General features: G+C 38.1%; 1 protein-coding gene and 1 pseudogene across 3 annotated transcripts in view; one reads left to right on the top strand and one right to left on the bottom strand.

Moving 5' to 3' along the window:
• The window catches only part of ZC3H12C (zinc finger CCCH-type containing 12C), an 84,451-nt gene that overhangs the window by 29,957 nt on the left and 32,951 nt on the right, over positions 1-21,543 (bottom strand). For 2 of the 3 annotated variants that reach the window (XM_009006739.5, XM_035264469.3), the window contains exon 2: positions 5,333-6,084. In XM_009006739.5, the coding sequence (XP_009004987.1) occupies positions 5,333-6,084 (752 nt within the window). Of the gene's footprint in view, positions 1-5,332; positions 6,085-11,966; positions 20,943-21,543 lie in introns of all 3 variants that reach the window. The other variant, XM_078339405.1, reaches the window with a different exon arrangement.
• On the top strand, positions 17,594-18,497 carry LOC128929068 (small ribosomal subunit protein uS5 pseudogene; annotated as a pseudogene).

Raw genomic sequence — 21,543 nt, 5'->3', positions numbered from 1 at the left:
AGCTATCCTTTAATGAATGATGCTTCTAGTAAACCGAGGCTTACAAAACAGTCTACGGAGAGGTTCTTTAATGGAAAGATAATGTGAGCCACATAGATAGTTTTAAATTATCTGGCATAGCACATAAAAAAGTAAAAAGCAGCTGAAGTTAATTTTAGTATGTATTTCATTCAGCTCAATATATCAAATTTTTAAAATCTATAATCAATATAAAAGCTATTCAAATAGTTTACATATTTTTGTACTGAGTCTCTGAAATGTGGTATATATTTTACATTTACAGCATATCTCAATTTGGGCTAGACACATTTCAAGAGTTCAACAGCCACATGTAGCTGGTGGCTATCTTAATGGATCGTGCAGGTCTACTGCCCATAATTTTGATATAGTTTTGTTGAGACAGCCCAAAACAAATTTGTATGAACTCTGGGAATTTTTGGTTTCATCTGTAGTCTAAATCATCCATTTGGACTAGGTGTCCAGGATGATTTTATAAACCATAAATCAGTGCTGTACTTAAATGATAAACAGGCAACAGGAAAGCAAAACCAACCAAACAACTGAAGGCAAATTTCAGAGCCTAGGCAAGAAAGCCTTCAGTATTTGAATTTATATTAAAAAGAGTTCTCAAGTTCATATCGCTTTATAAAGCAGATTAGATACAGGAAAGGCTTGTACATTTTTTCTTTTTTTTTTGAGACAGAGTCTCACTTTGTCACCAGGCACCAGGCTGGAGTGCAGTGGCACAATCTCAGCTCACTGCAACCTCCGCCTCCTGGGTTCAAGCAATTCTCCTGCCTCAGCCTCCCGAGTAGCTGGGACTACAGGCGCATGCCACCACGTCCAGCTAATTTTTTGTATTTTTACTACAGTCGGGGTTTCACCATGTTGACCAGGATGGTCTCAATCTCTTGACCTCGTGATACACCTGCCTCGGCCTCCCAAAGTGCTGGGATTGCAGGCTTAGGCTTTGTACTTTTTAAAAGATTAATCAGAAGCTTAGATCCTGATTGTAGAGATTGCTAAACTCTGCGTGGCTTAGTTCACTGTTCTTGATACAGAGGAAAGTTATCACAGCTTAATGCTTTTTCTCTGTTCATATTCTGACTCTGTGATCTATATCTGATTTCTGCTCAAACTTTATGAAGATTACATCAGTGATATACCTGCAGTGTTTTTTTTTTTTTTTTAATACTCCAGTTAACAATCAGATGTGTACTAATGCCAGCTGTTTTCTAACATGACTCTTTGGGGGACTGAGTATAAACTCTCAAGCAAATGGTTGGTTTATTTCTCTATTCTGTGCCGTTTGACTTGTATACAAAAGCAATGATGCTCTTGGTGCATCTTTTTCCAGTAGGTGTCCACAATTTAACCTTTGCGTATATTTTCAAATATAAGTGGGTCTCTTGTCTCCAATCTCTTAGTGCTCAAATCCATTCTCTACATTTCTCCATAGATTTTTTCGAAAGGCGAATGTTACGATACCACTTTTCCCCTTGCTTAAATTCTTCTGGGAGTTGCCTATCACTAACAGAGAGGTAATACAAGCATGGATCCCACTGGCAAAAGGGGTTCAAAACCTGAGATTATTAGCAAACCAAACATTTACCCTAATACTCCCACAAACATGCAAAAGTAAGCCCTACCCACAAGTCAGGGGAGAGATTTAATCTAAACCCAGAAACCTGGGTCCACTGCCCAAAAGGTAGGACTTGCCATGATAAAGAGGGGAAAAGTTTCAACAGTCTGTTCATACCAAAAACACAAGACTGCTGTGGCCAGCTTCCATTCTAACACTCAACAGAAGAATATGTGCTATGGTATGATGTGGAGGTAGCCATGAGGCTCTGGGCTTTTTCTCTCACCATTCTTACTTTATATAACATTTGGAAGGAGATTTAGTTAATTTTAATGAAGTCAGATGACTAGGTCACGGAAGCATATTGAAGAGCTCAAACACTTTTCTATACCAAAGGGCTCTTATACCAATTGATCACATTCCCACTCTAGATGGCTCACTAGATTTTTTTTTTTTTTTTTAATGGGGTCTCACTCTGTTGTCAAGGCTGGAGTGCAGTGGTGAGATCTAAGCTCACTGCAGCCTCTGCCTCCCGGGTTCTTTTCTTCATCCCACCTCAGCCTCCCGTGTAGGCATCGCCACATCCAGCTAATCTTTTTTAGTAGAAATGGGATTTTGCCATGTTGCCCAGGCTGGTCTTGAACTCCTGGCCTCAAGTAATCCACCTGCCCCGGCCTCCCAAAGTGCTGGGATTACAGGCATGTGCCCGGGCCAGATTGCATTTTCTTAACCACAAGTCATCTGAACCTAAAACCAGGGAAAAATCTAAAAAGCAAACTGTTCCTTTTATTTTCACATCTCTTGTAATGTTAGTCTCTTCGTACTGATATCTGAAGGGTTCATTTATGATTAACGATGTTAATGTTTTGTCTAGAATTACAAATATGCTTTTTGTCTTTCATTTTACTGTGGTGGTTTATTTTTTGGTTATGCAGAAGTCATATATTGAAATATGAAATATATCTTGTTTTGTTTTATGAAAAAAAAGCACTGGATTCATTTAAGGAAATAATATGAATCTAAACTAGAAGGTACACGTGGATAGAGACTAATTCTGTATTCCACAAGAGTAGAATGCTAGAAGACGTGTTTTTAAATAACTCTTCCGGTAATTCTGGCATACAGCCACGGTCGTAGGTGTCCCTCAGGGATCTATGACCTTCCTTCACTAATCCCTCCTTTGGCAATTTTATGGCTTTTGGTCTTACATATTATCAATAAGGTAATCATTCAGACATTCTGGATTATTACAAGAAAAAGATCACTTTTGTGGTCAAGTTTGGGAAAGATCCAACAATAAAGAGGTAATCTTACTGAAGTCCTTCTCAAAGCCATATGCACATTCTATACCTCTATGACACTTGGTGAGATTCTCTCTACTCCATTAGCAGGATTGTTTGCATCCAAACTGATCTCCTACCTCCCATACATCACTGCAAAAATGATCAGTATAAGGCACAACTCTACCCTTGGCACTCCTCTACTTATAACCCTTCAATTACCCTTAAATTACAGAGCCAGCTTTAAATTCTCTAGTAGGATCTGGCTTTAATCTTTTCAACTTCGTTTTTCTCTTTTTCATCTGATGAAGAGTATAGGCTTTTAAGTCAGACATTTTTGGGTTTGAATTCTGTTTTGTCTTGGCAAGTAACTCAAATCTTGTTGCATTTACTTATAAATGAAAGATAATACTGCCTCCACCCAAGAAAACTATTTAGAGGATTATAAGGTTGGTTCTCCTCATAGTCTATGTGAAAGAACTTGCTGTCACTTACAGAACACAGTAGTTCTCTAATTTCAGCATACATAATTGTTAGAGGGCATACTACGTACAAAGTGATGCCTGAGTTACACTTTGAACTTGACTTGGTAGGTCTGCATGGGGCTCTAGAAATGCACTGTCCAATATAGTACTCAACGGCCACATAAGGATACTGAGCACCTGAAATATGGCTATTCTGAATTGAGACGTGCTATAAGATAGACACCAGATTTCAAAGACTTAAAATCAGAAGAATAATGCAGGCCAGGAGTGGTGGCTCATGCCTGCAATCCCAGCACTTTGGGAGGCTGAGGTGGGCAGATCACTTGAGGTCAGGAGTTTGAGACTAGCATGGCCAACATGATGAGACCCTGGCTATACTAAAAAGCAAAAAAATTAGCCAGGCCTGGTGGCATGTGCCTGTAGTCCCGGCTACTCAGGGAAGCTGAGGGGGCAGAGGTTGCCGTGAGCCGAGATCATGCCACTGCACTCTAGCCTGGGTGACAGAGTGAGTGAGACCCTATCTCAAAAAAAAAATAAAAATAAAAAAATAAAAAAGGTATTCAATAACTTTAAAATCGATTGTTAGCAAGATATTTTAGATATGTTAGCCTAAACAAAATATATTAGTCCCATTAATTTTACCTGTTTCTTTTTACTTTTTAATGTAGGTACTAGAAAATGTAACATGACATACATGGTTTGCATTATATTTCCCTTGAATAGCACTGATACCAAATCTACATTTTCAACAAGTCCCTCAGATGATTCTCTGGTAGGCATCCTCGGGTCACCTTCTGAGAAACTGCATATGAAATTCTAAGCTCTCTAGAAGAAGAACTGATGCTTTTATACATATATCTTTATATCTTCACAGTGCTAGAACACTGAGCAATTACCCATAAACTGAATTTAGATGTGCTTTTAATATTGAGCCATCACAATTACAAAAAAATTCCTTTTAAAATTTCATTTAATTTTAAACATTTCTTTTTTTTTCTTTTTTTTTTTTTTTTTGGTATAGGTAGGTGTTCCCTATGTTTCTCAGGCTGGTCTCAAACTCCTGGCCTCAAATGATGCTTCCACCTTGACCTCTTAAAGTGTTGAGATTACAAGTGTGAGCCTCCCTGCCTGGCCAAAAAAATTATCACTGAAAGTTTTTTGCTTTCTTTTTCCCTAGTTCCTTAAGAATTATTTCTGATTTGCATTTATTGAATGGAAACAATTCAAACTACAAAACAATTCAAACAACAGCTTTGGTTTCTTCTCCAATCAATAAAATACATGGCTTATTTTCTAGAAGAATTAGGGTTATTTAACTTCATATAGAAATAAACCATTTGACTAGATTCCAAAATTGTTATTATGATATCAAGATATTAACTTAAAACTACTGATTAATACTAAACCAGGAACACACATTAATTTTTTTTTTTTTTTTTGAGACAGTATCTCTGTCACCCAGGCTGGAGTGCAATGGCGTGATCTTCGCTCACTGCAAACTCCGCCTCCCAGGTTCAAGCGATTCTCCTGCCTTGGCCTCCTGAGTGGCTGGGATTACAGGCACCCGCCACCACACCCAGCTACTTTTTGTATTTTTAGTAGAGACAGGGCTTCATCATATTGGCCAGGCTGGTCTTAAACTCCTGACCTCAAGTGATCTGCTCACCTCAGCCTCCCAAAGTGCTGGGATTACAGGTGTAAGCCACCATGCCTGGCCCACACACTAATTTTTATACCATAGAAATTTAGCCGGATAAGGACAAAAAGAGACATATCTGAGAAAAGTGGGTCTCCATACAGGGATAAATGAAGTGAAGATGGCTGAGTGCCCTGAAAGAAGAGAAAGGAAAACTAATGCTTTCTAAAGTTAACATCAGGATACGAAGTGTTACTTTAATGACTGTGAGACAAAAACTAGTATAAAATTAGAAATAACTTTTAAAGATTATTTGGAAATAATTTTCAGTAATGATTTTTCCACTTACCTCATTGCCACATTGCTGCCATCAATAACTACTGGTCTCAGATTTTCACCATCATCTGTTACAATCTCTTGCATTGGGGATTCAGACCTCTGAGATTCCAGGGAAGAAGTTTCCCGTGTTACAGTGTTAATCGTACTAACTGTTTGATCAGCCTCACTTTTATTTCCAAGTTTGACAAGTTCTCCCAAAATATCATTGATTAAAGCATCAGTACCAAGTTTGTTTAGCACAAGCTGAACCTGTTCTTCAGAGTAACCTAACTTAAGTGCAAACTCCAGTTTTGTTTGGTATTCTCGCACCACATCGGGCGGTTTCTTCGCTTCCTTGGATGTAGCCTGGGACTCATCAGGTTTAAAGTCTTGCAAAATTTCATTGCGCTTGAGTATGTGAGGCTCTAAACAGGGAGACCTGCAGAGTTGCCTGTGAGTCTTAGTTAATAAGCCTGGCTCTACTGAAACGCTACTCAACTGTACTGACTCATGATCAGAATTTGTGTTTTCTTCAGAGTCACCAGAGCTTGCATTCTCTTCAGACACCTGTTTTTCATCCTTCCCTGCATGAACAGTCTCCATAGCTGGTTTTTCTACTGCTGACCAAGGCACAGCTGCACTTAACTGTGGGTCGGTGCTCTCCACATAAAGGTGGCTGAGGTCATGCACTAGGTGATCCTTCAAGCCCATGAAGCTGTTACGTGTACTTGACTCCACTTTGCTGTTTTTTCTGTATTCCTGAATGCAGAGCACCCCGTATTCCTAGAGAAAAACGTACAATGTTTAGAATTTCATAGTTATGGCTTGATTTCTGCCTCAATGGAGAAGTCAGAAGAGAAATACTCAACTACTGAATATCTAGTAACACTTCGTATTTCGTCTACATCCTCTCCCCCAACACCCTTGCCAAGAGAGTGCCATCAGCCATTTTTCAGATGAAGTTATGAATTAGAAATAAATGAAGTGATTTATTTCTTCATTCCTCCAAGGCAACAAAGCAAATAAGTACAACTGGATTTTTTACCCAGTTTTATCTGACTCTAAAACCCATGTTTTCTTTTCTTTCTTTCTTTTTTTTTTTTTTTTTTTTGGAGACGGAGTTTCGCTCTTGTTACCCAGGCTGGAGTGCAATAGCGCGATCTCGGCTCACTGCAACCTCCGCCTCCTGGGTTCAGGCAATTCTCCTGCCTCAGCCTCCCGAGTGGCTGGGATTACAGGCACGTGCCACCATGCCCAGCTAATTTTTTGTATTTTGAGTAGAGACGGGGTTTCACCATGTTGACCAGGATGGTCTCGATCTCTTGACCTCGTGATCCACCCGCCTCGGCCTCCCAAAGTGCTGGGATTATAGGCTTGAGCCACTGCGCCCGGCCAAAACCCATGTTTTCTCACTATATCATGCTCCTTCTCAATCTCGATGGATCAGATTTTTCTACTTTTAGGATGGCTTATAATTCTAGTGTGATACCTAGAATATTATCAAAACTCACGTTTTAAATATGCATGACACGTTACTTATATTTTTCTTGAACAGAATTCATAAGTATCTATAAATATACTTTTAAAGAGAAAGCCACATAGAAAGGAAACATTTATACTTGAAAAATCATTAATCTGGATGAAGCTTAACAGCAATCTGAAAAACTTTCAAAAATCATATAGATACTGCAAGGAAAGAGCACATATTCTAAGATGGCCAGAAGGGAATTAAATAATTACAAGATGAGTTAAATTCTTTTTAGCGATGAATACGGTTTTGCCTTACTAATCATGCTTTTTTGACTACGGAACATGGTAACATAATTTCTAAGCATTACGCTATCCTTATTAAGTGCCAGGGAAACAACAGCCTATTTATTTTATTCCAGGAAAAAATAAAAGTTGTTTTATTCTATGTGCACTTATGGAAAGCAGAGATGATATCTCATAAAATTAGCAGCAAACAATTAGGCATATTAAATATATAATATTATCTCAGTTTCTTGAATTTTATGGCAGAAAATATTCCTGTATTTTATCAGATTAACTAGCCATTAATCTGCATTTGCTTAAAAAGTAATCTTTTTTTCCCTATTTTTTCACCATATAGGAATACTTTTACTATTTAAAATTGGTTTGTTTTTTGCCATTTTACAATTTTCCCTTAAAGACTATTGGAAATATTATTTCTCTATTAGGAACGGGTTAGAAAAATAAAACTATTTCCTCTGGTACGTCATTGTAAATTGTAAGGACTATATCCACATCAATAATTTCCTTGTTTTTTTTTTTTGAGATGGAATCTCATTCTGTTGCCCAGGCTGGACTGCAATGGCATGATCTCAGCTCACTATAACCTCTGCCTCCTATATTCAACTGATTCTCCTGCTTCAGCCTCCCAAGTAGCTGGGATTACAGGCGTGTGCCACGATGCTTGGCTAATTTTTATATTTTTAGCAGAGACAAGGTTTCACTATGTTGGCCAGGATGGTCTTGAACTCCTGACCTCAAGTGATCTGCCCGCCTTGGCCTCCCAAAGTGCTGGGATTACAGACGTAAGCCACTGTCCCTGGCCTCATGATTTACTTATTAAGGCAATTCTAGCGTTCTGGCTAGGTACAGTATTAGCAGGTGAGTGGTAGTTGAATTTGAGACTGCCATAAAATAGCTATTTAAAACTAACCTAAAAAAGAAAACAGAGGAAATGTTTCTAAAGCTCATCAACATCATATTTACACTAGAAAATACCTATTGTACAAATGTTAAAAGAAAATGCTAAGTGATTTTCTGAGAAGTCACAAATTTGAAAGCATACCTGGTAAACTTTAATTAGAGAGTCAAGTAATGAAATAAATTTTATTAACTATGGTAAATACTAGAGAAGATAACATGGAATCTTTAGCTTGATAAAACACTTAAGATTCCTTCAGTGTAGAACTCCCACACACTTCTACAGGAGTTTCCTCAGGGCTTACTCCCTGAGAAGGTAGACAACTTTAATATCATTGCTCTACTAATACAGCATTCATGAGTTTTAAAGAAACATCAAATTCCCCTAGCTCTGGATTGTCCAACTCATAAAAAGAAATATCCCTTAGGAGAGCTCTGTATACATCTGCTTCATTATGAAGCTATATCCATTTCAGTTTTTCCCTATTATATGGATACGCGTGAGCCCAATTATTTAGAATTGAAGGGATTTTAAAAACAGATTTTTACACCCTGTGATTTATTAACTACTGTAATATACTAACACCAGAATGCAAGTAACAAATCACAGCATCATCCTAATAAAGGGATACAGTTAAAAGTCCGCACCATGGTCTTCATGGTGCTCCCACCAAAAGTATCTTAAATGAGGAAAACCTATTGGAAGCTGGGCTGCCTGGCAACCAGAAGCTGGTTGCTAAGCTGCACTCCTTTAACATGCCATCATGAATGCTAGCACAGTGAAAGAATAATTTGGTATGAACAAAAGCCTATAAAAGAGACTGGGACTTAAGTGCGTCTGGTTTACCCTCCGAGAACAATGCAGCTGCCAAACCAATCTGGAAGCTCCGACATCGTTGTTCTGTAAACCCCACAATCTGCTCTGACTGCAGGAAGTGCATTTAATGGGCAACATTTTTGATCTCCCCTGAAAAGTTTGGGTTTTGCATAAGTGCTGTTGTGAGATAATTCTTCAAGATAATGACTTGCTGACCAAATCCCTGAATTGACCTAGGAAATATTTTTTAATATTGAGCAGTTTGGGGTTTTTGTTTTTTTACTATATCAGACAAGATGAATACCTTATGAAAAATACAACCAGTGGCAAATAAGAAAGAAATGTTCTGCTGAAAGGATAAGTGCAATTATTCTTAATTTTCACATTTTTCAAAGAAACAATATCAGATACTGCAGTTTTCAAACTGAAAATTAAGCACTCTAAAAAGTATTTAAATCTTTCTGTATCTTTGATCTAATATTTTTAAAAAGTGTCAGTGAGACTACCTAAACCTGCTATACCATGTAATTTCATTATATGGCTATCACGATACAAGGGAGAAAATGGGATTTTCAGTTTTTTAAAATAACTAAGTCACACAAACCTCATTTGTATACCAATGTATTTAGGGACTTCCACACACTTTTAACATCTGATAATTTATGTAATTTGCACATAATTTTAAATAAAAAGTTTGTAATAAGTTGACTTTTTATTGCTAAGGATAAACATAAGCCTGACCTATTTTTTAAAAAAATTAACATCCAATTTTATTAGGCAAATAAGTTTTGTCTTAAGCTATTCCGCTTGAACGTTTTTCACACTGACAGGCCTCTCTCTCCATCTTCTAGATTTCATTGGTTAGCTCATAGAAGGTTATCCAATGTCATCGTGCACTAAACAAGCACTTCAATGATTTTTGGTCCTTGTAAAACAGGAGACTAAATAGAAACAGTACAAATAGGGACAAACAAGTTCAATTCCCAGGACTATAAGCCATGTATTTACTCTATATTGAAATAACCTGATTTGTATTGATCCAAATGGTAAAGATTTGGTTTATAAAACTTTGATCTGTAGAATGCTTACTTAGCCACTTGTAATTAGCAAATGATTGCCCTTACTTATTAGGGCACTTAAAAACAACCCAGAATTTGGCAATATCTTGAAATCATTCAATAAAAACCTAAATGATAAAGGTTTAAAAACAAGATATTTTAATAGGCTGCTGTATTTGTTAATATAATGAAATATGCAAAACTTACAAGAAATTACTATGAGAAACTTTAGAAGAAAGAATGGTATATAATCTTTATTTTTGTTCAGTGCTTTAAAAATGATTAATATAAACTTTAAAAGGATAAAAAAGACCATTAACAGCACAAAATGTATTATTACATGTAAGATAGAAAATACTTTTCTCCTCATTTTCAAACAAATTATTAAGACTTTTAAGTTTGCATTTACCAAAATGCAAACTCGTATAAACCATCCTAAATTTAATCAATGAAATAGTAAATAAGGATAATTTTGCTAATTTCATGAAGCAGCATAGTCCAAGTTTCACAAAGTAGGTCAGTTTTTACTCCCATAGTTATCAAAAAACTCCAAGAAATACAGGTAATTTTTAAACTGTATTATCAGGGCTCCATTATAATTGACCTTAAGACACTATATTCTTGAACACAAAAGGAATTGGGCAAATATATAAAATGATTTGTGAACAAATTTCTATAATTACTAATGTATAAATTCTTTCCAGATACTGTATTGGAAACTCAATTTTTCTTGCTAAAGGGCAAGCTAAAAATTAATTAATATTATTAGTTGAAAAAGAACTATATGTTCATGCTAATTTTGTAGATGATGATGAAGTGTAGCTAATTCTTTTAATTATAAAAAAGAAACTTTGTACTAGCTGAATGCAGGTTTATAATATAATGGCTATTCACTAGAAATGCATTGTACACACTGAAGTTCCTCCATCTAGTGACCAAACTTTCTGGAAGTTCTCATTGGTGAACTTGGATAATTCTTCATCTAAATCAGATTTAAGAAAATCTTTTACTTTTATTCGAAAGAGCCTCATATTAATCAGGAATATCAGACCATAAACCTGTTAAGCCGATGTGTTTGTAATGTGAAGTGACAATGCCATGAAAGTGGGCTCTGGATGTTAGCCAAATGGTAATACTATGAGAACAATGGACATAAAATAATGAATATGTAATAAATACCTACTGCTGTAGTCTCTGTGTATTTAATTACCATTGTATTTGAGTGAGTGCTGTTGTCTGCATCCCTCTCGCTAACAAAGGAGGGATGTCCCTTTGAACAGATTGGTTAATGCTCTGGGGCAACAGATGTCTACTGGAACTGCAGGAGACCAGCAACTGGTGGCCTGCCCATCTTCGGAAAACTTTCAATAGACTTGTGCATATGTTCACACAATAGGGCATGTGGTAGAAATGAAAACCTCTTTTTAACCCTTTATGCTCTTTCTCTCCCTCCCAACTGGTAGATGCAAGTCTTTGTCTCTTCCTCCCTTCCCCTTTACAGAACTCTTGAAGAAAATAGTTCTTGGAATGACATCTTCAATCTAATGTCTGAAACTAAGGGGGGAAAAAAGATGAGAGTGAAGAAATTAGAAACTGTACATGAATACTGAGACTGCTGACAGAGCAACTGCATGCTTAATCATCACATCTAAAACAAGTTGAAACATCTACCGATATCAATCCATCTCCCCAAGCTAGACTTTTAAGACAATAGAAAGTTCTATCAAATCTTTTTTTATAGCACCTAGGTACGACAGTGACATCATAAGAAACTTAAGACTTTGACAAGATAAAATTTAAATTCACCATTGATCAAAAATATCGGAACATTATAATTCGACTTTAAGTTCCAAATGATTATATGTCATGCCTAATGCCTTATAAATGTTCATGAAGCTATAAGTAATTATTTACATAACTCTAGAATAGAAAAATGTAAAAAATCTGCTTTGCAGACATACTTTACAGAAAGAATTTAATTTTCTGGTATGTTGGCCACCATGTAATAATTTGTAGACTTTCATTTGAAGTGCTTTCTATCTTTTACAGAGTTCAAATTAATACTCTGAATATTTAGCAAAGTTTAACTTCCAAGGCATTAAAGTAGCACAGATACTCACGTTAGCAGGAAAATACAAAGACATTGGTTTCTGTAGCAGCTTCAGCAGTAAACTCCTTAACACAATTTTAGCTGCAGACTCCCAGGCAGGCAAGAAGAACAATGAATGGTTGAACAGATGGAATGGCAATGTCTTTGCTTAACCTATTACCGAGTGGAATAACAGCCAATCATAGGCCAGAAAGCTCACAATTAGTTGTCCGGGCAGATGCAAGACAACCTCAGCGCCCTGCGTCAGGTTCGTAGGTTTCTAAGATAAGCAAGTTGATGTCATTCGCAGGGTCTGCCCGGGGCAGCATGTGTATTAACAAGGGGTGTGCAGCAACAATAGACCATACAAAGCTGACTAGTAGGCAGCTGCTCTATGAGAGCAGAGTCATTAGGGAGCAGGCTGCCAACAAGAAACACCTGGCTTGGGCAGACTTCAGCTTTTCCTCCTTGCTTTTTAATGCATGAAACAAAGAAACCAATTATATATTTAAAGTAGTAAAAATTTCATGTTTTCAAAAAGTTGAGGCTATACCGTAGTCTATTAGCTTTTCGTTTTTATTAAAGAAAGAAAATGAAGTGTGTCAACATAGCAATTAACTATTGCAGTATTCCCTGTCTTTAATAAATGGTGAAATGAGATAGAAGTTTATAGTAAAACTATTTCCCTGGAAATAGTGACAAACCTGTATTTTCAAGTATTTGTTAATTTATTGCAACACACAAAAAACAAAAAGAACAGATGATGAAAATACGATTGCAAAAGGAAAACACTTAAGAGATTACAAATAGAACTGATTTTTAAAAATTCACTGAAAGTGTTGCATAGTAAGATGAAATACAAGTTCTGTCTAACTTTGTGCCAAATGAGTCACCTAAACTGGAGATTTAGACAGAAGTATTTAACTTCAACCTAAAATCATCAGAATAACCTATCCTATGTATGTCAAGTGTCAGTGTAAAATTTTTTTACTATGGATACTAGTTAACCATGTAATTAAAAAGAAGCGAAGTCTTTCATTATGTTTTTAACATACAACATATTATAACTGCTTAAAGTATTTGTATTTCATAAAGTTTGTAAGATATTAATACTCAAATTTCAGCTCAGGAACAAGTTAACATTATAAATACTGTGATTTTTTTTGTAGTGTCTAAAGTATATAAAAATAAGCCCTGGTGGTGAGTAAACTTCTTATCCCTGATTTATTCGAAGTCTCAGACTGCAGCATTTATAATCCTGTGAACTACTTGCTTTTGTGGGCTGCATAAGTTATACCTTGAGTGGCCTCTGATTATAAACAAAAAAAAAATCAATCAAAATGTAAACACTATAAGGCATTGTAAAGATATTTCCCTACTAAAGAAAAAGGAAATCTATAGCTGTTCTACTATTTACTTATATGATGTAGAACACAAGCTTCTGCACGTTCCCTCTTCATTCCAGCGCAAATTAAAACTGTGAAGGCCAAGAGCTGCTCTTAACATACAATGTTCTGCTATAGGCTGATTTATGCAGAGCCTAGATTTTTATCATTATATGATCATGAATTCTAAAGATATAAAATGTACCCAAAACAATCAAAATCAATCTCCTTTTATACACAAATACAGAAGCTACACATAATTAGGATCATTTGTGAATAGTTGAAAAAAAGTAACACTGGTTTGGGACTCCTGGCCTTGTCCTTATTGTGCCTACTCAAATGCAAATGAGATCGTCTCTATTTACAAAATTAGAAGAACTACATGGCTAAGATTTTTCAGTTATCGCACTGAAAACACTCCTTCTGCCTACTAAAAATGTAAAATTATTGTTGTTTCCAGGAAGAAAACTAAAAGATAAAGTACCACATTACAGTTCATCATTTGTTTACAGATATTTCCTCAAGAGAGTTCCCATGTTTTATTGATGTATGCCATTCCAAAAATGGTAGAAAATTTAAAAATCAGTGAAAATATTTTTGAACTAAATATAATTATTAGGTTCTGAATTACAAACTAATTTCTAAAGTAGACTATTATTTCTTCCACCAAGGGTTATGGCAATCTTACTGAAATACTTAAGGTGATAGTCGAATTTCATAAACACATCAAGGATCAAGATAAAGCATCTCTAGCATTAAAGCTTATTGCAAATTACAGTGTGAATTACACAGAATTCAAATGTCACATCTTGGGTAAGCATATGGATGTCCCAAAATGAGGAAAGTTAGATTTTATTTTATTTTTTTTTTTGGTGGTGGTGATAGTTCTTGAAATCTCATGAGTAAAAAAGGTATCAGCCCTGAAAGGAAAAAGAGAAATCAAGGCCACTGTTATGGTAAAAAATGTAATTCTTCTGGTAAAACTGGGATTGAGTAGGATACTTATGAAAAACGCAACATACATCCATACAAAGTAGTTACAACTGAAACCAAATAAAACTTAATAGTTGTGCACTGATTAGAAGAGACAGTGAGGTCAGTATTTATGAATTCATATTAGAAACTCTTTCTTTTGTATATATCAAGGAAACTACTTAGTATGAATAGACAGTCTTCTCTTTTCTCTGGGGTTTTCTTCCTTCTCTTTATCCCTCGCTACTATAGTTACTACTTTATAGCTTTAATTTAGGAGGAGGAGGATTCTGCTCACTAATGCCTGCCACTGTGAACACAAAGAATGAGAGAAACTACCCCAGGGCTCAGCAGGAAGCCTGATCTCTAGCACTGGATTAAGGTTTTTTGCAAACAGCAAATAAAGGCAGTGATCTGAAAAAGCTAATCAGATCCTGCTGCAGTATTTAGACTATCTCAGTTGCTAGTATTGGATAATGTTAAGCACATTAAAACATCTGTAGGTGAAAAGACAGCCCACAGTCTGGCTTTCTTAGTCACATGGCCCTAGTCCACTTTCCACTGCAGGGCCAATACAAACAGCTGGACTGGGCTCTGTTTGGGTCACTGCAATAAATGACTGAGCACAATGAACACTTATGACAGAAAAAAAAAAGTGTAGTTTTAGGAGTATTATACTAAAATCTGTCTATGCCAAGGGTGGCTCTAATATTTGAAACTTCAACCATTTGAGAGGGGCTTGTACTTTTTCTGAGTTACAAATGTGAAACAAGTAAGCTCTGAGGCAGGGGTATGGCACCAATTATCTTTGCCACTGTTACGTGATCTGAGTCCACTTCCTGGGACCACTTTCATAATATGGACCTTGCTCTTCTTTAATATATAATCTCTCTCTCTCTATTTCTGTTTTTTGAGGCAGAGTCTCGCTCTGTCACTCACACTGGAGTGCAGTGGCACAATCTCGGCTCACTGCAACCTCCACCTCCCAGCTTCAAGGGATTCTCATGCTTCAGCTTCCCCATCATGCCCAGTTAATTTTTGTATTTTTTTTTTTAGTAGAGATGGGGTTTCACCATGTTGCCCAGGCTGGTTTCAAACTCCTGGCCTCAGGTGATTTGCCCACCTCGGCCTCCCAAAGTGCTGGGATTACAGGCATGAACCATCACAAATGGCCTATAATCTCTTTTGATCCTAATGAGAACACCATGGAAGTAAGATTATATCAAATTTTCCCAATTGTCCCCAAAACATTGAAATTAAAATTTTAACCAAAAACTATTATTTTTGAGAAAAGAACTATTTATTATTTTTTAAAAAAGGAACAAACCAATGAACAACAACAAAAAGCTAATTCATACACATACTGTAAAAGAATGGAGTAAAATCAAATGGGCATTAACTGTAGTATCTGAGTTATATTTAGGATGTTACATGGGACGTGAGATCTCTTATAGAAAATGACTCTTGAAAAATGCTATTTGAAAAGTATTAAAAACTAACTTTAAACCACAAAATAATGCTAAGAATATTGCCTGAATTAAAGACAATAAATTTGTTTTTTTGAGGTTGCTATAGATCTGGAGAGCACTAGTTAACAGAATATCATAGGGTCAAATGTATTAAGAACCTGATAGACATCTGAGACATGCCAATTCCAGAAAGTACTGTTGAAAGCGTTAGACATTCTCCTAATTCCTTTCCATCCAAGAAAACCACGACACTTCTCAGAGAGGAGGCAGACACTCAAAGTCCCGACATTAGCCTACATTTGACACCAGGCCTGAATACAATCCACCCAAAGTAACTTCAGGAAAAATGTACCTTTATACTTAACATTAACTGGAAGAAAAAAAATCTCAACTGTAATCAGGATCATATGTTTAAAATAAATCAAATATAAATGACTTTATATAAAATAAAGCTCACAAATGGAAAAATATTAATATTGAGTAGAAAAAGTACATTAATGTGTTAACATTAATCACAGGACTAGAATTGGGGGCTGAGGACAAGGTAGATTAAAATTATCACCATGATATAGTTTCCTCTAGATCCATTAAGTAAACTGTTGGTATTTTAATAATAAGAAAGAAAACTAGCTGGGTGTGGTGGCTCACACCTACAATTCTAGCACTTTAGGAGGCCGAGGCAGGACTGCTTAAACCCAGGAGTTAAAGACCAGCCTGGGCAACATAGGAAGATCCTGTATCCCAAAAATAAAATTTAAGAAATTACCCAGGCATAGTGGCACATGCCTGTAGTTCCAGCTACATGGAAGCCTGAGGCAGGAGGATCACTTGAGCCGGAGTTCAAGGCTGCAGTGAACTCTGACTGTACTACTGCCCTCCAACCTGGGCAACAGAGTGAGGCATCATGTCAAAAAAAAAAAAAAAAAAAAAGAGAAGAAAACAACTACTTTTCCTACCCATATCCTAAAATAAACTGTATCAGAAGTCATATATTTTTCTGTAAGTTGTATTTGCTCCTAAAAAATACTAAGCAATTATCAATAGGTAAATAAGAGTCCAAAGGGAAAAAGAATAAGATATAATAGATGCATGTCAATTTTCTTTTCTTCACTAGCAAGGAAAACAGGCCTTTAAAAAAAGCGCTTGGGACAGTTACTGAAAGAACACGAAGGAGCTCTCAGGGTCAGAGGGAGAACTCAACATTCAAGGTCAGAGACAGGACTGACCCCGGGCTTCAGTGGCAGAGCTTCTGCCTATTGCTAACTGATGATTCAGCACTATGTTCTCTGACCTTGTGTTCTCCATTCAGGGTTCAAATTCCTGAGACAGAGAATCTGATGAACACAGTTGAAGTCACATACTCACCCCCTTACCCAACTACTGTGGCCAGATGTATGCGGGGCTATGATTGGCTGCCCTGTGAGACCTTAAGGAAACGGGGGTGGGGTGGGTGCATTCCTTAGGTGGGGTGATATTAACAGAAGCAGAGGGGGAAAATGCTAGGCGGATAGAACATCAAGCACCCAGTACGGAAGGACATTAAACACATTAGAGAGACCGGGCATGGTGGCTCACGCCTGTAATCCCAGCACTTTGGGAGGCCAAGGCGGCTGGATCACTTGAGGTCGGGAGTTCAAGACCAGCCTGGCCAACATGGTGAAACCCTGTCTCTACTAAAGATACAAAAAAAATTAGCCGGGCGTGGTAGCTGTAAGGTGTGACCATGCTGTGGAATGGACAGCAAGGTGACCCCCATGAACTGCACATACACCTCTGGGGGGCCTTCTGGAATTAGAAAACCTTAACTAGCTTCTTCTCCAATAAAACACCAAATGGCGGATGACGCTGGTGCAGTGGGTGGGGGGGCAGGGAGGGATGCCCTGGGACGGGGAACCGCGGTGGCTTCCACGGAGGTTTCGGCAGTGGCATCTGGGATTGGGGTCGAGGCCGAGGCAGCAGAGCTCGCAGAGGCAAAGCCGAGAATAAGGAGTGGATGCCTGTCACCAAGTTGGGCCCCCTGGTCAAAGACATGAAGATCAAGTCTCTGGAGGAGATCTACCTCTTCTCTCCGCCCATCAAGGAATCTGAGATCATTGACTTTTTCCTGGGGGGTCTCGCTCAAGGATGAGGTTTTGAAGATTATGCCGGTGCAGAAGCAGACCCGTGCTGGCCAGCGCACCAGGTTCAAGGCGTTTGTTGCTATTGGGGACTACAATGGTCACGTCGGTCTGGGTGTTAAGTGTTCCAGGGAGGTGGCCACTGCCATCCGTGGGGCCATCATCCTGGCCAAGCTCTCCATCGTCCCCGTGCGCAGAGGCTACTGGGGGAACAAGATCGGCAAGCCCCACACAGTCCCTTACAAGGTGACAGGCCACTGTGGCTCTGTACTGGTGAGCCTCATCCCCACACCCAGGGCACTGGCATCGTCTCAGCACCTGTGCCCAAGAAGCTGTTCATGATGGCTGGTATCGATGACTGCTACACCTCAGCTAGGGCTGCACTGCCACCTTGGGCTACTTCGCCAAGGCCACCTTTGATGCCATCTCTAAGACTTACAGCTACCTGAGCCCCGATCTCTGGAAGAAGACTGTATTCACCAAGTCTCCCTATCAGGAATTCACTGACCACCTCGTCAAGACCCACACCAGAGTCTCTGTGCAGAGGACCCAAGCTCCAGCTGTGGCTACAACATTGGGTTTTTATAAAAAAAAAATAAAGTGAATTAACATTGCAAAAAAAAAACCCCTTAAGTAGCTGGAAGGAAGAATGATCAACCTGGGGTGCCTAACTAACCTGAGACATTTTTCTATTGTTTCTTATTTTGGTCTCAACTGACAAGGCCATTGGACTGTGTAACTGACCTTGGTCCAACCTTCTGGACTCCACACCCTATGACCCCCTCCCAGCTTGCAAAAACCCGCCAACTGTAACTTCTGTAACTTTCCACTGTTCACCCCAAACCTATAAAACTAACTCCTATCTGACCCCCCCCCCTTTTGCTGACACCCTTTTGGCCTCAGTCTACCTGGACACAGGTGAATAAACAGCTACGCTGCTCACACAAAGCCTGTTTTGTGGGGTGGGGGGGGTCTCTTCATTCAGAGCGCACATTTTAACACGTGCCACTGTACTCCAGCCTGGACGACATAGCGAGACTCTGTCTCAAAACAAAAAACCCAAACACATACATTAGAGAGAGATTCTGTATGGTTCCCATAAAATTCATCAAAATGACTTTGAAAAGAGGAAGTAGAAATGGAATAAACGTATCACTCTTGGAGAACATATGCATTGGTTGGCTTCCGTTTTCACATCTGCGAGCAACAGTGTATCTCATTCCCAATTTCCCTGAAGGGTAGCTATCATTGTTGCAACAGTGCATTCTTACAACCTCATAGACACCTTTGTCTATTTTGCAATTGTTTCATTCATTTAATATATACTGAAGATCCAGTTAATCAATTCTGGATTATTTTTCTCTTCTCAATTTTCTCATTCCCATGGCCATAAGCATCCCCTAGGCTAAGCATTTATTCTCTCGGGCTTAGGTTACTTTAGTTTCTTAATTTATCTCCTTCCTTGAACATCCCTTCGGTACCTCCCTGCCAAAGTAATTTTCAATGACATCACTCTTCTGCTTAAGAAAAAAAAATCTCAGCTGCAAATCACAAGTCTCTGGTCCTCTGATTTGTTTTGTTTTTGAGGCTCTGTCTATACACTAGGCCTCCTCTGGTCCTGTCCCACTTAAAGTGAAGGGACAGCAAAAGTGAGGGCACAGATGTCTCTCTCTTTTTTTTTTTTTTAAGTACTTTAAAATTTCTTTTTTTTTAATTGCATTTTAGGTTTTGGGATACATGTGCAGAACATGCAAGACAGTTGCATAGGTACACACATGGCAGTGTGTTTTGCTGGCCTTCCTCCCCTTCACCCACATTTGGCATTTTTCCCCCAGCTCCCCCCCCGCTGTCCCTCCCCTATTCCCCCCAATAGACCCCAGTGTTTAGTACTCCCCTCCCTGTGTCCATGTGTTCTCATTTTTCATCACCAGCCTATGAGTGAGAATATGCGGTATTTCATTTTCTGTTCTTGTGTCAGTTTGCTGAGAATGATGTTCTCCAGATTCATCCATGTCCCTACAAATGACACAAACTCATCATTTTTTGATTGCTGCATAATATTCCATGGTGTATATGTGCCACATTTTCCCAATCCAGTCTATCATCGATGGGCATTTGGGTTGGTTCCAGGTCTTTGCTATTGTAAACAGTGCTGCAGTGAACATTCGTGTGCATGTGTCCTTATAGTAGAACAATTTATAGTCTCTTTGCCTTAAGTGTTGTCTTGCACTATTGCCTCACCTATCCAGATCAAATCTATTGTTCTAAGCCCAGCTCAAGGTTTATTTTTTCCATAAAACCTTCTTGCACTAGTTGAGTTTTTATTGCTTTCCAACTCCTTCGAACTTCTATAACTTAAACAGTCTGCACAGTACAATTTAGCACTTATTTGTGAACCAGGATATAGGCTTCTTGAGAGCAGAACCATTCTCTCTCCCATAATCTACATAGTACAACCAATACAGCATGCAGCAGTGTGCTGATCTCCAGAAGAGCCTCAAGTGAAAAATCAATCGGCAAAGAAATAGGCCCCTGGAAATTTGAAGGCAGGCATTCACACGAGCATAAATCCTGCTCTGCTAGTCTTTATTTCTCTCTGTGACACGGTGATTTTATCAAAGAGACTGCGGCTATGGGCAAAGTTCCTATAGCCCTGATACTGCCGCTGGGGCTGCTTCCAACATTCACAGAAGCGCAAGCCTCCCAGTGATGATAGGTCTTTTCCTGAAGTCTCCTTTGGATTAGCTTCCCAAACAGAGCTGCATCTGCAGAAGTTCCACTGCAGCTTGTGCCTTCCCACTTGAGGACGACTTATTTGATGGGTAAGTCTGTGAGGACCAAGCCCTTTCAACTGCACATTTCTCTTTGTGATCTGCCCACAAGCAGAGAATACTTGGGTGCTCTGCTCTCCAGCATGGCCTGGGACTGGATGGTTAAATCTTTCTAATTCTGGGGTTCAGTGTTGCTAAGCCGTTTATGCTGTTCTCTTAAATCACATTCTCTCCAATAGTTCTATGGATGGAAAGAGCTGCTACCTTGATCTCCATCTGCTTGGCTCCTTTGTCTGGGGTTGAGAAACAAGGCAGAAAGAAAGACCTCTCAAACTCTAACAATAATCAACAGTAAAAAGAGTTTTGTTATAAATAACTAATAAGGAAAGTAAAGGGTAACAAAAACTATATAAATTAACTCTCATCAGACCACTTGTCTAACACATATGAAAGGATTAAGTTCAAAAAAGAAAAGAAAAAAATTCAATAACAAGAAAGATAATGTTCCTCAAAGTGAAAATTCTTAAGGTTTATGAAAATCTTTCAGTACCAAGTCATCAAGAGTAGGCAACCCTCAATTCTGTTTAGGAATCAGAGACAAATACAAAATAAATCCATGAAAACAGGATTCCTTTCCAGGGTCTAAAGACAAAGAAACTCTTCTACATTCATTTAAAATGACAGGATAACCCCTATCTCGAGACTTCATCCAAATATTTCCCAATGAGCAGTTTCCCATTTAGTGTTTTTAAAAAAATTTCTTAAGCAAATAGCTCTTAAGAAAGATCATCTTCAATTCCTACTAAACCTGTAAATACTCATGGAATGAGGAATTTTAGAAAAGTACAAGGAATGCAAATGACATCCAAAGTGCTGCTGTAATAGGTTCTAAGG

The sequence above is a fragment of the Callithrix jacchus genome, chromosome 10 (assembly GCF_049354715.1).
Source record: "Callithrix jacchus isolate 240 chromosome 10, calJac240_pri, whole genome shotgun sequence".
NCBI classification, from domain to species: Eukaryota; Metazoa; Chordata; class Mammalia; order Primates; family Cebidae; genus Callithrix; species Callithrix jacchus.
Note: the sequence above shows the minus strand (reverse complement) of the source record. Positions and strands in the feature narration are given on the sequence as shown.